The sequence below is a fragment of the Danio rerio genome, chromosome 6 (assembly GCF_049306965.1).
Source record: "Danio rerio strain Tuebingen ecotype United States chromosome 6, GRCz12tu, whole genome shotgun sequence".
Classification (NCBI taxonomy): domain Eukaryota; kingdom Metazoa; phylum Chordata; class Actinopteri; order Cypriniformes; family Danionidae; genus Danio; species Danio rerio.
The window spans coordinates 19957903-19975951 of NC_133181.1; the positions used below are offsets into that span (position 1 = coordinate 19957903).

General features: G+C 41.1%; 1 protein-coding gene across 1 annotated transcript; it reads right to left on the reverse strand.

The window, feature by feature from the left end:
* Positions 1–434: 434 nt before the first annotated feature.
* cacng4a (calcium channel, voltage-dependent, gamma subunit 4a) lies at positions 435–14110 on the reverse strand. The gene is made up of 4 exons (XM_021477081.3): positions 13855–14110; positions 12939–13019; positions 9893–10033; positions 435–3795 (listed from the first exon to the last, which is right to left on the reverse strand). The coding sequence occupies exons 1-4, from the start codon at positions 14081–14083 to the stop codon at positions 3263–3265; spliced, it is 984 nt and encodes a 327-aa protein (XP_021332756.2). The 5' UTR covers positions 14084–14110; the 3' UTR covers positions 435–3262.
* Positions 14111–18049: the final 3939 nt, after the last annotated feature.

Sequence of the window (18049 nt, forward strand, 5' to 3'; positions counted from 1 at the left end):
ATTATTCCAGGAGTACATTTAACACTGAATAATAACAGGTTGCAAAGAACTTGGAGACTGGTGACAGGGAGCTTTGCTGGATTCACAAGGGAGATCGCTGGATTGAAGGTAGGTTTACAGGTATTGACAGGAGTGAGAATAAAGGGTAAGTAGTCTGTTCAAGACAAGGCAGACAGGTGGTAAAGAGTTATGCCTGCTTTTATGAAGGACTGCTGAATGATTTGAGGTAAGTGTAAGCACCATGAGTTTTGCTAGTACATTCTAGTGAATTGTATGTTCGAACGGTGTAGATTTTTCAAAAATAAAAATCCTGCATGGTATTTAGTCTCATGAAACTCTAATAGCATTCAATGTTTTCATATGTATATGATTATAATATGATTATTTTACCCAACAAGATCCAAGTGACACACAAACAAACATGAGACAATAGATCAGATCTAGATACAACCTTTATTGAGGGAAAGGACAATGTGATACAGGAATCACAAGCCTAAAACGAAACAAAGGAATATCAGTTACTCAATTAAAAGGAGGAAAACAGTACAAATCAGATGTCCATGAAAATAGTCTTTGGGACACAAAAACACTACAAACCTGACACAGAAAGAACACAAAAATAGTCCATATCATTTGTGCATATTATTCAGAGGTTCTGAAGTAAAGTGACTTTGTGATAAACAGCCTGGGATTTAATTGCTACTTAAAGTCTTGCACTGCCTCATTCAAATCTGGGGTGCATCACATTAGAAGGCACATTGGCACAAACCTCAATAGTTCATGTTTCCATCATAAGGACAGCTTCTATGTAAATATGTGAAAGTAACCAAGAACTCTCCATCTTCATAAAACTCCATCAGCATAGTAAATACAAGTCTCACAGTGTTGCTTTAAAGGTGCAGTATGTAAGTTTTACACCCATTGGTTCAACTAGGTATCCAGGTATCCTGGATCAAAACAAACGCAAGAGAAGGTTGCCAGATTAAAGACCAATAAGGCTAATTTAAATTGTGTTCTAAATAAAAGCATTGACATGCGATAGAACAAATATTTTCCATATTAAAAGTTTTTGTTGTAACCAACACCTGAAATTTATATTTTAGAAACTGCTTTTATTTCTTGCAACTAAACAACAGAAAACTATGACAATGATTACCTCAGGTCCACCTCATGTGCTTTATTCACTGTTAAATGCTTATAATGTGAGTTTGAATGCCAGTTTACATGACATTTATTGTCATACTACTGAAAGTAGCAGCAAAAAATTCACCACAGATCTTGAAAATAAAATAAACCGCTTGAAATTGAACTTTAGAACTGTAACTCAAAATCAACATTTAATAATGTTAAAAGTGTTTAATATGTATTAATTAGATTATAAACCTCACCATTTCATGAGTGAGTGCATATTCTGTGCTTTTGAATGGCTGTATATCAGTTTCTGTAGTGTTTCATCTGGTGCAAACAGCCAAACTGCTTATCACTGCAAATCTCATCACGTAGCATGTTGTTAGGACACAGAGTTACAATATAAGCTGCTCACCTAATGTTTACATTCATAATATTTATGTTATTTGCTAATTAATAACCTCATGTGGAACTCTGAATCTGCATCTCATTTGGAGTCTGTAACTGTCTTCCATATCTCTGTCACAGACGCATATGCTTTGAGAGCCTTTCTGAATAAATGCGCGGTTTTACACAAAGGCAACCTGGGGTACTGAAATATAATTGGCTAAACTCATACCTGTCCACAGTGGGGTGGGATGGGTGGCTGGTGTTGCATGTGCTGGGGTCCCTGGTTTGTACTATGCACCAGATTTCAGGCAGCCCATGCGATCAGATATTATTCCAAAGTCGGCAATTTGGGTGTGTAGGGGGGGGGGGGTTTGGGGGGGGGGGGGGGGGGGAGAGCTGAAATTGTGTGAGTTTTCTGGGAAACAGAACAAAACTAGGAATGGGACTGAAAGAGGGGAGACTACCGAAAAAAACGGGAGTGTTGGCAGGTATGGCTAAACTACCATTGGGCAGGTTAAAAGAACCAAACAAAGAGAGTGTTCCGGCAAGGAAAACACACTTTCAAAGTAGAATATCTGACTTCAGCATTGTTTTTCAGAAAAACAAGAATGTTCACTTTGCATGTTTCTTAAATATCTGCAAACGTATTGTGGTATTTTAATGCTTTAGAAGAGTCAAAAACTTACATACAGCACCTTTGGAAAATGGTTGGTAAAATGGAAACATTCTATTAATTCTAACCACAGTGATTATTAATTCTTTTTGATGTTTCTGCTGTTTATACATAATATTATTCTACCATTATAAAGTTGTGATTTTAAAGATCACCAGAAAAAAAAAACATTCAAATATTTAGAGATTTCTGTCCTTGACCACATCTTATGGATGGTGTATTGTAAGGATAGAATGTGTAAAACAGTAAAGTTTTGCTTCATTAGATAAATGCTTATACTGCAGATAAATATTAAGCATCTAGGGACCTTGTGCAAGTCATCCATGTCACATTAGGGACCACATGAGCAATTTAACCATATGTGACAGATATTAATAATGGCATAAGCTTTATGCATGGCCAGAAGTAGTAGTTTTTAAGTTTCAAGTTCCTTTAAAAATGTTTAATGGATAGTAAACTCCTGTCTTGTTGGCATTCAATCCAATTGTACAGGGTTGGAACAGGGTTGGAACTGAATTCTGCAGGTCTGCGGGAACTTACAAAAAAACTACCACTGCAGTTAACAATATATCACATACAACAATTTAAGTACATTTTCAGTCCATCATAACAGTTATGTTGGTTATTGTAACTAATTGTTTGCAGATCTAAACTTAAGCTGCGGTCACACTGGGCATTTCCTCCCATAGACTTCCATTCATACACACGATTGCGTCATACCAGAATCGTAAGGTCATGTGTCAAGATTCGAAGGTTGCTGCGGTGCAAAGTTCAAGCTTGGTGAACTCTAACCTGCGAAATCGCATCATTTGACTGCGTGAGACCAATCGAGGATCAAAACATGACCTCTCTGGACAGAATTTAAAACATGGAGCAATCGCTTGCTTTTTAAAATGTCTAATAAGCTTGTTTAATCTCGCCCGTTTTTGCAGCGCCACACGACAGAATATCGCATGCTCAAACTCTAATGTGACCGCAGCTTTACTCTTTTTTTAGGGGAAGGGAGGGGGGTGAGCCAAAGTGATTGACAAAATCTGTAAATAATATTAAATGGATCAAACAACTACACCTCTAAACAGGAGTAATCCTACGATTCAAATTGTCTTTCACATCTTTTGGGATGTGATTGTGGACTTTCCTGAAGTTGTGATGCTCAAGATCAGTATTATAGGACACCTGACCACCTACCAGCAGTGGATGTTCTCCCCCTAACGCATACATTGAAATATCCACCAAAGGCAGAGAAGAGCTGATGACACCGTGTGTGACAGAGGAGGTGTTTTTAAATGGATCTCTGGATTGAGAACAGGAATGGGACCGTTGTTGTTTGTAATGATAGCTTGGGATAGTTGTGTAAATTGAGGATGAGGGGGAAGGGGTAGTTTTATTAAACACAAAGTGCTTGAAATGAACCTCTTTGTTCTTTTCAATGTAGATGTTAACTGCCAACACAGCAATGGTCTCAGCTAGAATAAAGGAGAGTACACCTGAGTAGAAGGACCACCCGTAGCTGTATAGGTTTTTCTTATCTTCTCCTTTCTTGTCACCAGGGTCTCCAGCATTACTGGAGATGTAGACGATGATGCCAATAATATTGCTGAGACCTGGTTAAAAGAGAAAAATAAGCTTCTAGTCAGATTATCCACATTCTATTCATCACCTGAAAAAGTCATAACATTTAACAAGTCATAAAATGTTTTTTTCCATTTCCAAATTGCAGCAGTTCTGTCTTAAAAACAATGTTAAAAAATGAGTAAACGGTTATTCAAAATTTACCAAATTAGTGAAGTAGCCTTTATCAAGCAAGCTGAGAAATGCATGTTATTGATATGAAGCCTGATCTCACAAGGAAACATAACTGTTTTACATTTTGTCAGTTTAGTGGCTAATTCAAACAAATTCATACTAGTTCCCCTTCGGTTGGGGAACTTCAGTGCTATTAAGTGGATTTGATCTTTGTGAAAATCCACGAATGGGAGGTTTCGGTTCAGAAGCCGCTTGTCTGAAAGAGTATTGAAAGGGCCAATGAATGCAATGAATTGGCAGCGTAAGCTTGCACAGGTGCGCTTCATTGCCAATTATCCCAGCATATAAGCACACCTGGAGCGAGCAAACGCCATCCTTTTAAGCTGAAGAGACTTTCTGATCGAGTCGATGAGGGTTCCTCCTGCTGAGACCAGCGATTCTGAGCGAACGAGAGCATTCTCCCGGTCCAGAGTGTGTACACACAGCGGCAGACGGTCGAGCTGGGTTTCTCCCTTGCCTGGCGTTCTTTGGGTCCGGTCCTCCAGAGCGGTGCATATAAAGTTGCAAACTTCACAGAAAGAACAACACAGTCGTGCAGCAAGTCCTTTTCAGGACGGCGCTCCGACTGTGAGTTTCTGGATACGGTGGTCTCCTGTCCTCGGATGATGGGCACAGGCACTGCGTTGCATGCCTGGGGGGTCCAGCATGTTAATGCGCTGCTCGCGGGCAGTTCATGTCGTCATTGCGATGCCATGACTGTTGCGCAGTAAAGATTGCGGCTAGCCTTTGCAAAAGGGCGAACCACCCCAGTTGTCCCCTGCTCTGCAGCGCGCACTCGGGCAGATCTGAGGGTTTCAGCGAGAGATAATCCGTCGCCCACGGACCCGCAGACCTCCCACTCCTCTAAGCGCTCCATCCAAGCTGCGGGCGGGGGAAGCGATCCGTCTAACAGATGGTAGCCCTTACGCCCGATGACACCGGACACCAGACGTCCACCGCGGCATCGGAGGGTGGGCTTTCATTGTCCGATGATGATCCAGACCCGCTCGCCCCCTCCGGGCAGGTGAGCGCTGTCACTACGGATTCTGAAACGGACATGTTAGCCGTGCTTTCCCGGGCTGCTTCGGCCGTGGGTTGGAGATGGTTTATCCCCCTGGACCGACTAGAGGGGCATTCCCTTTTTCCCGGAGGTGCACAGTAGGCTCACGCGGTCTTGAAGAGCACTTTTCTCTGCTCGTGCTGCGTGTACCTCCACCCTCACCACTCTTGACGGTGGAACAGCCAGGGGGTATGTGGCGATTCCTCAGGTTGAGTGCGCGATGGCGGTCAATCCGCGCGACGCCTCTTCTTGGCGGGGTCCGCCTCGTCCCCCATCCAAAGCCTGTAATTTATCTGCCTCCCTCGGAGCTAGAACTTACATAGCTGCGGGCCAGGCTGCTTCCGCCTTGCATGCGATAGCCACCTACCAGCGCTACCAAGCGCAGGCGCTGGCCGAGCTGCACGAGGGTGGGTCCAACCCAGGCTTATGAGCTCTGCACCGCCACCGACTTAGCTCTTCGGACTACTGAGTCCGCTGCGTGTGCGTTGGGGAGGACGATGTCCACATTAGTGATCCAGGAGCGCCACCCCTGGCTGATATGCGCAAAGTCATGCAAAAGTCATGCCATGAAAACATCATGAAAGAGCACTTTTACACTTCCCCAGATGTGACAGCCCGAAATCTGCCAGTCTGGGACGCTATGCTTTCAAGCTTATGCTTTCTAGCTTATGCTTTCGCCAGTGGGTGACGAGCGCTGGGAGGACGGTCTCCTTTCTCCCACCCCTCGAGCCTCCCCTCCAGAGCTCGGGTGCGGAGTGAGAGCAAATATCTCACCTCCAGCTTTTCAGTGGGACCCGTGCGCTTCCTGGATCAGCACACCCACTGCCCGCGCTGCCCCACTGCTGGTACGATGAGTCCATTAGCGAGAGCTCTGCCTGCCTGGTTAGCGCGGGCCAGCTCTTTGCGGTGGCTTATACGCACAATCCGCCCCTGTCTTGCGAGAGGAGATTGCTGTCCTCTTGGCGAAGGATGCAATCGAGCCGCTCCCTCCAGCCGAGATGGAGAGCGGGTTTTACAGCCCACACTTCATCGTGCCCAAAAGAGTGGTGGGTCACGGCCAATCCTAGATCTGCGCGTTTTGAACTGCTGTCTGCACAAGCTGCAGTTCAGAATGCTCACGCAGAAGCGCATCCTCCGGTGCATTCGTCCTCTGGGTTGGTCTGCAGCATTAGACCTGATGGACGCGTATTTCCATGTCTCCACTCTTCCTCGCCACCATCAGTTTCTGCGGTTTGCGTTTGAAGGTCGAGCTTGGCAATACAAAGCCCTCCCCTTCGGGCTCTCTCTGTCTCCGTAGGTCCTCACCAAGCCCGCGGAGGGTGCCTTAGCGCCCCTTCGGCTCGCGGGCATCTGCATACTCAATTTTCTTGACGACTGGCTGATTTTTGCCCTCTTTGGAGCAATTGATTATGCACAGAGACAAAGTGCTCCGGCACTTCCACCTGTTGGGGTTTCAGGTCAACCGAGAAAAGAGCAAACTCGCACCCGTGCAGAGGATCTCTTCTCTCGGGCTGGAGCTGGACTCGGTAACCATGGCAGCACGCCTCTCCAAAGAGCGCGCTCAGCTGATGCTGTACTGTCTGAGAGAGCTCGACAGTAAAATAGTGGTCCCACTGAAACTATTTCAAAGGCTCCTGGGGCATATGGCATCCGCAGCCGCTTCATGCCACTCGGATTACTCTATATGAGACCACTTCAGCACTGGCTTCACGATCGAGTCCCCAGACGCGCATGGCACGCGCGCGCACACCGAGTCTCTGTTACTGCCCTGTGTCACCGCGCCCTCAGCCCTTGGAGCGAACCCTCGTTCCTACAGGCCTGGGTGTCTCTAGGACAGGCGTCCAGTCTTGTTGTCGTTTCAACAGACGCTTCCAACACGGGCTGGGGGGCTGTGCGTTGCGGGCATGTGGCTGCGGACCTATGGAAAGGTGCCCAGTTGCATTGGCATATCGCCTGGAGCTGTTGGCAGTGTTCCTCACTCTCCACCGTTTATTTCCGGTGCTGGAGCGGCAACACGTGCTAATCAGGATGAACAGTACGGCGGCGGCAGCGACGTATATCAGCCGTATGGGGGGTATGCGCTCTCGCCGCATGTCTCAGCTCGCTCGCCATCTGCTCCTCTGGAGTCATCCGCGGCTGAAATCGCTGCACGCCATTCATATTCAGGTAAGCTCAACCATGCAGCCGATGCGCTCTCACGGCAGCCTTAGGTCCTGGAGAATGGAGACTCCACCCTGAGTCTGTTCAGCTGATATGGGCGCAATTCGGGGAAGCCCAGATCAATCTGTTGCTTCCCCCGAGATCGCTCATTGCCAGTTGTTCTTTCCCTGACCAAGTGCTCTCGGCACGGATGCACTGGCTTACAGCTGGCCTCGGGGCATGCGCAATATGTGTTTCCCCCAGTGAGCCTGCTCGTGCAGTAACTGTGCAAGGTCAGGGAGGACGAGGAACAGGTTGCTGGTTGTGCCCCTCTGGCTCAACCGGACCTTGATGTCAGAGCTCTCCCTCGCGATAGCCCTCCCCTGGCAGTTCCCTTCGAGAGAGCACCTACTCTCTCAGGGACAGGGCACCATCTGGCACCCTCGCCGATCTTTGGAGGTCCTTAGACGCGAGGAAGACTTGGGTAACCTCCGATTGCGGTGGCTATTACCGTCACTCGGGCTAGAGCCCCCTCCCCGAGCGCGCCTATGCCCTGAAGTTGAGTCTATTCACTGAATGGTGTGTCTCCCGCAGAGAAGACCCCCGTAATTTGGCAGATCAGCGTTGTGCTTTCTTTACGCCGAGAGAAGCTGGATAGCAGGCTGTCGCCTTCCACACTCAAGGTTATGTGGCTGCCATCTCCGCTCTCATGACGCGGTGGCTGGCAGCACCGTGGGAACGCATAACCTCATCATCCGGTTCCTCAGGGGAGTTGGCGAATTAATCCACCCCGCCCCCTCTCATGCCCTCTTATGATCTCGCCCTCGCTACACAAGCCGCGTCAGATCCCTTCGATCCTCGACTCAGTATCTTTCTGTCCCTGAAGACAGCTCTGCTGGTTGAGTTGATATCGATTAGAGGGTCGGGGACCCGGAGGCATTTTTCGGTCAGTGACTCGTGCCTGTAATTGGGCTGGCTTTCTCTCACGTCCTGAGACCCCGCCCGCGATATGTGCCCAAGGTTCCTACCACTCAGCTTTAATACTAGGTAGTGAGCCTGCAAGCGCTGCCCTCGGAGGAGGCAGACCCAGCCCATTCTTTATTGTCCAGTTCGCGTTTTGCGTACTATCCGGACCGCACTCAGAGTTTAGATCATCTAAGCAGCTCTTCGTCTGTTATGGCGGTCGGCAGCAGGGAAGTGCCGTACCGAAATAAGTTTTCCCACTGGATTGTGGATGCCAATCTCTCGCTTATCAGAGCCGAGGTGTGCCGCGTCCCCCGAGAGTGCGTGCGCACTCCACTCGGAGCTTCGCATCCTCTCAAGCGCGCGCACGCGCCGCCTCTCTAACAGACATCTGTAGAGCTGCGGGCTGGGTGACACCCAACAAATTTGCAAGGTTTTACAATCTGCGAGTGGAGCCGGTTTCCTCAAGGGTATTAGGTAACCCTTGGTGATTGAGGATTGGTGATTCCTCCGTGGCCCCCAGCACTGACTCAGCGGAGGAGTCACTTGCTGGCCTAATACAATGTAGGTCTGCCCACTGGTCAGCCGGCGTTTTGGGTATAGGTGCCTGCTATGCGTGATCTCCACTAGGCGATCCCATATCCTTATTCCGCCACGGTTAAGTCCCCCCTCCCTGGGCGGACTCGTGTCTTCCCTCTCCGCTAACCACTCTTTTGCTATGCCTACTCCCACTTTTTAGGGCTAGTCCATATGTAAATTCTTCCATCTATCCCCCCTTGGGTAACGGATGGCCTCCGCAGCGTCCTCCCTATCGGGATTGCACACTTCCCAACGTACTGTCGTATTTCCTAGAATTATCTGGATGCTCACGACTTCCCAAAAAATAAATCTAAATCCGTAAGACTTCTGTTGAAGTAGGATAAATTAGGGCCAGGGACACGTTGGAGGACCGCGTCTCCCATGATGTGGGTGCGTCACGCTTGCTTGACTATCCCCTCATCGGGGGCGTTGGTAAGGTGCAGTCATTATGGCGCTTTCCATAGTTCTCCCATTCATGGATTTTCACAAAGATCAAATCCACTTAATAGCACTGAAGTTCCCCAACTGAAGGGAAACGTTCGAGGTTACAGAAGTAACCCTTCGTTCCCCGAGGAGGGGAACGGAAGTGCTATACTCCGTCGCCATAATGACTGTCCCTTAGCTGCTTGAAAGTCTCTTCAGCTTAAAAGGATGCCGTTTGCTCGCTCCAGGTGTGCTTATATGCTGGGATAATTGGCAATGAAGCGCACCTGTGCAAGCTTACGCTGCCAATTCATTGCATTCATTGGCCCGTTCAATACTCTTTCAGACAAGCGGCTTCTGAACCGAAACCTCCCATTCGTGGATTTTCACAAAGATCAAATCCACTTAATAGCACATTCGTTCCCCTCCTCGGGGAACGAAGGGTTACTTCTGTAACCTCGAACGTTTTTTTGTATGAAAATGTATGGCTTTTAAAAGAAGGCATGACACCAAACCTCACCCTTAAACCCAACCATCATTGGGAGATAAGCAAATCATTCTAAAAGGTAGAAATGAGATCGTATAAATTGATACAAATTATCCTTTGAATCAAAAAGTTACGAATTGGCATGACATAAGGTTGAGATATGTATCACTTCAAATATATTTCAGTTCACATGCTGAAAATGAACAAATTACACAATTTTAACATGTATTTCATGCATTTATGGCAACCTGTTTTTGCAATTTACCTGCAGATACAAAAAGGATTCCTGCACTCAGGGTTATGTTATTTCTGCTGCTGTAAATGTGACCTATCCCAACACAAACTCCTCCCAAAAGAAGCAGGATGGTACTCAGAATGGGGAAAAGACTGGATGCTCGAACTAAACCTGCAACACAAAAAAAAACATCTTAGATAACCATTATATGAAATTTAAACAGAAGTCAGTAAGTCAGATTTCACCGGTATAAATGCATTTGAAAACATACTCATGTTTTCTGTTCAGTATTACACAACAGCTATTTTATTTATAGTTCATAATAGAATACGAAAACACTGACAAATCCTATGACACCAGATGATGACAAATATTCATTCATTCATTTATTTTCTTGTCGGCTTAGTCCCTTTATTTATCCAGGGTCGCCACAGCGGAATGAACTGCCAACTTATCCAGCAAGTTTTTTTTTTTTATGCAGCGGATGCCCTTCCAGCAGCAACCCATCTCTGGGAAACATCCATACACACTCATTCACACTTATACAATACGGACAATTTAGCCTACCCAATTCACCTGTAACGCATGTCTTTGGACTGTGGGGGAAACCACAGCACCCGGAGGAAACCCACGCGAAGGCAGGGAGAACATGCAAACTCCACACAGAAACACCAAGTGAGCCGAGGTTCGAACCAGCGACCTTCTTGCTGTGAGGCGACAGCACTACCTACTGCGTCACTGCCTCGCCATGATGGCAAACATTAAAATTATATTTCCATATGAGTAGGTTTTACAATTGTTGTGTTTAGTTAAAGGGGTAGTTCACACAAAAATTAATATTCTGTCATCATTCTACTCTCCCTTCACTTGTTCCAAACACGTTTGAGTTTCTTTCTTCTGTTAAACACATTTTTATTTATTTTATTTTCGGCTTAGTCTCTTTATTAATCTGGGGTCACCACAGCGGAATGTTTTACACAGTGGATGCACTTCCAGCTGCAACCCATCTCTGGGAAACATCCATACACACTCATTCACACTTATACAATACGGACAATTTAGCCCATCCAATTTACCTGTACCGCATGTCTTTGAACTAGGGTGGGAAACCGGAGAACCCAGAGGAAACCCATGCGAACGCAGAGAGAACATGCAAACTCCACACAGAAACGCCAGCTTACCTTCTTGCTGTGAACCAATGGCACTACCTACTGCGCCTCTTCGTCACCTCTGTTGAACACATAAGAAGTTATTTTGAAGATAGCCGAATACCTGTAAACATTGACTTCCATAGGAAAAGCAAATAATAAAGATGTCAATGGTTACAGGTTTCCAGCTCTCTTAATATTTAAAATGGTTTTTAAGTTGAAGATGGTGTCACAGTGGCGCAGTGAGTAGCACAATCGCCTCACAGCAAGAAGGTTGCTGGTTTGATCCCCGGCTGAGTCAGTTGGCATTTCTGTGTAGAGTTTGCATGTTCTCACGGTGTTTGCGTGGGTTTCCTCTGGGTGCTCCGGTTTTCCACAAAGTCTAAATACATGTGGTACAGGTGAATTGAATAAGCTAAATTGGCCGTAGTGTGTGTGTGTGTGTGTGAATGCAAGAGTGTATGGTTTTTTTTCCTAGTGTTGGGTTCCGGCTGGAAGGGCATCCACTGCGTAAAACAGTCGGCGGTCCATTCCACTGTGGTGACCCCTGACTAATAAAGGGACTAAGCTGAAAAGAAAATTAATGAAGGAATGAATCAATTAATTAATAACTTGAGGATAAGTAAATGTTAATTTTTGGGTGAACTATACCTTTCAATATACCTGTCACATATGTGCACTGAAGTATGTTCAAAACTGAGCACTCTAGAAACTATGATTTGACGTACAGGTATTAGATGGTGACATCTGACCCTAAGTTCCTTAATGTTATATTTGGTTCCAGTTTAGTTTTTTCTGGAAAAACATGCACAATAGAAACATTGCTATTTAAATGATTAGTTGACTTTACATTTTAAAAGTTAGCAAACCAATTACCTATATGAACAATATGCATTATTATAAACATTATGTTAAGTCAACTTAACAGTTCCATACACCAGGTTTACTAACTAATCACTTTTTAAATTATTGGTTTATAAAATTTACCATTATTTATTTAATACCATAAACTATATATACACAACATATATAATTTGTATTGTTTTATAATCACACTTTGTCTTAAGGTACAATTAAATTTTTCATTAATTACAAATTGCTTTATATGTATACATTAGCAGAACTGAAAACAACCAAACATTTCCTCATTAAGGAATCTTGTAACTCATTAAGGTTGTAACCACTTTAAGGCGAGTAAATATATAAAGTTTTCATTTTTGGGTCAACAATCTCTTTAATAGTGAATTGGTGTTAAGTGTTACCTTTCAATTTTTTTAAAAGTTGTATAGCGGCATATAATGTTAATTGTCTTTTTTAAGTGAATAAGTAATGTTAGCTATCGTGTAACAATGTTAACTAATGTGTAATAATGTTTTCATATGGACAATTTGATTAAATCTCTGGCTAATAACTATATGAGTGATAAAAATATGAGTGAAATAATGCTCCACCATCATCTATGTCACAGATGACATACAAATGAAAAGAAAGAAAGGAAGAAAGAAAGAAAGAAAGAAAGAAAGAAAGAAAGAAAGAAAGAAAGAAAGAAAGAAAGAAAGATCATACAAGCTGATCGTAAATGCTATAAATGTATGGTTATTTACTCGTTAACTATTTACAAATAATTCATTAGCATTTTATTGTACAAAATATTTAATTTAAGATTTACTACAATTTATTTATTTGTCTGTTAATTTATTTATTTATTTATTTATTTATTTATTTATTTATTTATTTATTTATTTCGATGTTTGCAAACCCGTTTTTGTCTCTTTTTTTGTCCTATTGTGAAAAGAGCTACCAAAATAAACTTGCTGTGAAATAACTGAAATGTAAAAAGTGAAATATAAAAAGCTATATATAAGATTTTTTTAAATCAATAGACCAGTGGTGGAACACCTTGAATATGGTAAAGAAATTGGACTTACGGAGAATGTATTCTGAGTTTTCTGTGTCATAGTCCTCCACAGAAAAATGATTGATCCAGTAGCAGCTCCCATTGTTGATCCCTGTGCCAAATATAAGTGATGCTGAACTTTCTGTTTCAGCATTGTTGAATTATCACTTTAAAAGATTCCATGTCAAAAGGCTATAATTTCTTCTATTTTTATATATAGATGTAAAAAAAAAAAAAAAAAAAAAAAAGCATTTGACGTATGCTGCCTGGCCTGATGCTGCATACTATTTGCTCTAAAAGCAGTCATTTAAATGGTCAGTTTCTAAAATAAATAAATAAAAATGTATAATAACATAAAACTGTTCTGGATCAATTAACCTAAAGATTTAATTATAATTGAAAAACTGTTAATTTCAGTTTGTTTCTTCAGTTTACCTCTTCAGTTTTAAGAATGCTATAGGCTTTTTTAAAGGCAAAATGTCGATGCAACTTTGTGAAATATCGATGCTACAAGTCATAATCATTTTTGTCATCTCTTTAACTTTACCTCATACCCTAAAATGTTATCCATTGTTAAACTTATTTCTTATAAAAACGCAATGATAAAAACTGTTCAAAATTGAATAAAATTCTACCTCAGTATCTTTCGAAATCAAAAAGTCAAGTATTATTGTTTTTTTTTTTCATGTTTTCTTTAATTTGAAAAGGTAAATTATGCATGCAGAACTTTATATTTTCCATGAAGAAGCATTGTGGAAACTGTTTGCACACTCATGTTTGATGGCAAATGGACTGAATACGTGAACAGAATACTTTACTGTAACATTTTTCATTCAGTCGAAATGAAAATATTTTCGTAGGCTCCATTATGTTGCTACATTTTTTTTATATCAGTTTACATCTGTTATATATAAACTATATAACAAATAGCACATGCATCCGTTTACCTTCGATACAACAGATCTTCCATAGTCCAGAATGCGTCAGATCTCCCCGAGTTTTCTTTGGCAGCAGCAGGTTTTGGGTTTCGTCTGTTGAGTTGCTGGTTGTGTTGCAGATGTGTGCTCTAGAGTAGAGCCAGTAGTCGGTTCCGATCGCTACACTCATCAGGCTGATCGCCGCGAGCGCGCCCAGGCTCGTCAAAACTGTCTGAACTCTGCGATCACACCAAGCCATGACACTGAAGTCTAGACTGAACTGAGCGTGTCAACACAGCTTCACAGCACATTTCACAAATCTTTGCTGCCTGTTCACATTCGACCACGCGTAAGGAGCATACAAGTCGCACTTCTTTTGATGGATACTGAGAGTGTTCTGGTGTTTTAGCTCGGATTTCATCGAATCAACGCAGGAAAAGTAGACAAATAAAAGGAACAAGATTTTTGACAAGTAGGGATACCGGGTATATTCTTTTTGTTGTTGGGTCAGTAGTGGTTGTTCATTCGGTCTTTCAAACTTTGATAAATTGTACCACATGTAAATATAATACACTTTAACTCATTCATTCATTCATTTTCTTGTCGGCTTAGTCCCTATTAATCCGGGCTCGCCACAGCGGAATGAACCGCCAACTTATCCAGCACATTTTTATGCAGTGGATGTCCTTCCAGCCTCTCTGGGAAACATCCACACACACACACACACACACACACACACACACACACACACACACACACACACGCACACACGCACACACGCACACACACACATACACAGTTGTTACACCTCACTACATGGTCAGAGTGTAACTAGGAAACAGGTAGGTAATTTGGTAAATTTATTGTGCTATTCATGAACTTTATTTAAATTGAACAACTTTTTTCTTTTCTCTCCTTTTCTACATTTTATCTTAATGCAAAATGGTAACATGTAAAGCATAAAGATGAAATGTCTTGTAAAACTTTTTAAATGATTATACCCTTTCCTGTCATTCAGGCCTGCAACACATTCCAAAAAAAGGTTGGGACAGGAGCAACTTAGGGCTAGTGATCTGGTGAATTGGTTAAAAAATGATGGGATTTGAAACAGGTTATGTCAAGAGGTGATTTTAATTATGATTTGGTACAAAAGCAGCTTTTAAGAAAGGTCTAGTTTTTTATGAGATATTTGGATAATTTACTTTCAACAGCACATAATGGACGCTGTGTGCTCCAGACCAAACAAAGAAAAGGATTTTTAAGACTGTTACCAGCAAGTCCAAAAGCCAGGGTCTGTCATGTTATGGGGTTTTGTCAGTCTCCAGAGAATGTGTGGTGCATTTTGAAGCACAAAATGCAACAACAAATAATACCCCATACTATTGCCCACCTTAAGACTTGTTTGCAGTAAGAATGCAACAAAATTACACCTGAAACACTTCATCAGTTGTTATCTTTAGTCCCTAAATGTATTGTAAGTGTTGTGAAAAGGAATGTCAACATTATAAAGTGGTAAATGCTTTACTCTTCCAAGTTTTTTTTTTTTTTTTTTTTAATGTGTTGCAAGAATTTTGGAAAAAAAAAAAATGAGGAACCCATTAAGGGACTCACTTTCCACAGTAAAGCTCTTTCATTGGAGGATAAAACTATATATATATATATATATATATATATATATTGTAATTTAATGTATACTACAAATGAAAATCAAAGAATACAAGTATATTCTATTTTAATATATTTACTGAGCATTTATTTGTAAATTAAATGAAATTAAAACCTTCTTTCGGTGAGGCAACAGTGCTAACCACTGAACCACTGTGCCACCCTGTAGCCAATCAAGGATAACAATTTATAAGGGGCTAAGTTTATCCAATTCACTTTTATTGTATGTATTTGGCCTGTGGGGGAAACTGAAGCATCCGGAGGAAACCAACAGAAATGGGGAGAACACAGAACAAACTTAAATCCACAAAGAAATGACTAATTTTCCAATGAATTGAACCAGCAACCTTCATGATGTGATGCAGGCATGCTAGCCAATGAACCCTAACAGTTTTTACAATTTTTAAGAAAAAAAAAACTTTCTCCAGAAAAAAGGAAATACTGTGAAAAAAGTCCTTGCTTCTGTCAAACATCACTTGAGAGATTAAAAAAAAAAAAAAATATATATATATATATATATATATATATATATATATATATATATATATATATATATATATATATATATATATATATTTCACAGTAGTAATAATTATGATGAGAACAATTCAGATTCACCTAAAGTACTTCTTCTCTGTTGAACATTTAAATCTGCAAAGATAAATATTAGTGCTTCTCCCCCTTGTGGAATGAAGATGCACACTTAAAAATGCATAATATCCTGCTAGATACCCTGGAAGAATTTAATATTTTTAAAACGAACAATTATTAGGGATAAGCTTTCTCAACTTGAGAAAGAAAAATGTATAGCTATATAATACTATTTAATTTAATAGACAGATTTTCTGCAGTCAGTTTTCAATAATGTTTGTATCTTATATTTTAACATAACCTTGCATTTTGAGCTTGAACCTTTAGCTCATTGTCTGTATATAAAATAATATTCACTGGAACAGGCCATTTTTACATCATTAATACTGAATAAATAAAAAATAAACAACTGAACAAGGGGCCAAACACATTCTCATGTGGAACTCATATAAGACAACCCAGAAAATACTCCACCTAGATCAGCAAAATCTGACCAACCAGCAAAATCAAATTAAATCCACTATCGGGTCTACTAAATTTCATAAACTTTTGGAAGCAGAAATCAATATCAAATGCATTCATGCAAATACAACAACACCATCCCAAATCATTTACCTTGATTACATTTTTATTATGATCTGTATATTGTATCTGGGGAATGCAAGCTCCTTAAACACTGCAGATCACATTTTTGTAAATTATACTTGTTTTTTATTATCTTGATAAATTATCACTTTTGTATAAGTATATAGGTGTAATTTAATTTATTATTAAATGCTACATGTAAAGATAAGAGATTTACATAAGGTAATTAATTGAGGTACACTGTAAACATTTAAAAAATGTATTTTAAGATAAATCAACTTAAAATGAACATAAATCTAAATCAAGTAAATCTAAAGCAATGCAACATGATTGTGGTAATAAAAATAGAGCTCATCCCATGATATCATCACTGTAACAATATTCCCGCATCAAAAAAATGTTACGCTGTCAGGGTTCAGGATCACATTTGAACTTGAACTAGTTTCAAATTGTTAAACCACACTCTAAAAAATATTGTTTAGACCAAACAAAAAAAATAACGCAACAGTTTGTATCAATATATTTAAGTTACAATAATATCTAACAAAATGAAGTTCAGACAACAAACTTTATTATGTTAGCCAAACGGCCTTTACTTCTTCAATCAGTGGCACTTTTACATAAGCTCCATTTTTTAAGTTGAGTACTCAAAAAATTTGTTTGTTTTGACTACTTTTTTAAATAAAAATTTAAAATCAATCCAGTGTTATGTACTTAATTCCCATAATTATGCATGCACGTTTTTAAGTAGCCTCAGATAAATTAAATAGCTGAACTTGTTAATTCTATGTTTTCAAATTTACTGTTCATTTAGTTGCTTGTAACAAACACATTCAACAACAATATTTTTGTTTTCCAGTAATTTTTTTATTTGTTTTAAACCACAGTCTTTCAGTATTTTACAAAACAAAAATTTGTACTGTCTCATGAAAAAAAAAAAAACATTAGCATGTGGACTTAAAAATACAAAACAACATAAAGAGCACAATCTACTCTGAAATAAGTAGAGACTACAGAAAATAATGTTCTTGAGATGCATTACTTTTGCTCTGGGTTTCAGTCCATCAAGTTCGAGAAAACTTCACAAGTATATTAGTTTCTTGAGGTAGTTCAGATTCAGAGCGTATATTATGCCCATCTGCAGCCCACAGCACCTTGAGATATCCATTACATTTAGGATTCTCATGCCCTCAACTATGATGGCTTCAGTCTTGTGGTTCAATTCCGAAGTAGACTGATCACCAATAATGGCAATTGTCATTACTTGCCTCCTCATTAAGGTCCTCCTCAAATTCTTGTAAATCAAAAAAAGTCAAAAAACACTGCTCACGTCAACTGTATTTACCAGGAGTAGCCAACACTCTAGTGGAATGGAGAAAATTGA

What these genes read in the sequence shown, in the direction of transcription:
- cacng4a (XM_021477081.3), bottom strand. Translation starts at nt 14,083, where the DNA reads ATGGCTTGGTGTGATCGCAGAGTTCAGACAGTTTTGACGAGCCTGGGC. An exon ending in AAACTCAGAATACATTCTCC is followed by an intron (nt 10,034 to 12,938) that starts GTAAGTCCAATT and finishes TTTGTGTTGCAG; the next exon opens with GTTTAGTTCGAGCATCCAGT. An exon ending in AATCCTTTTTGTATCTGCAG is followed by an intron (nt 3,796 to 9,892) that starts GTAAATTGCAAA and finishes TCTTTTAACCAG; the next exon opens with GTCTCAGCAATATTATTGGC.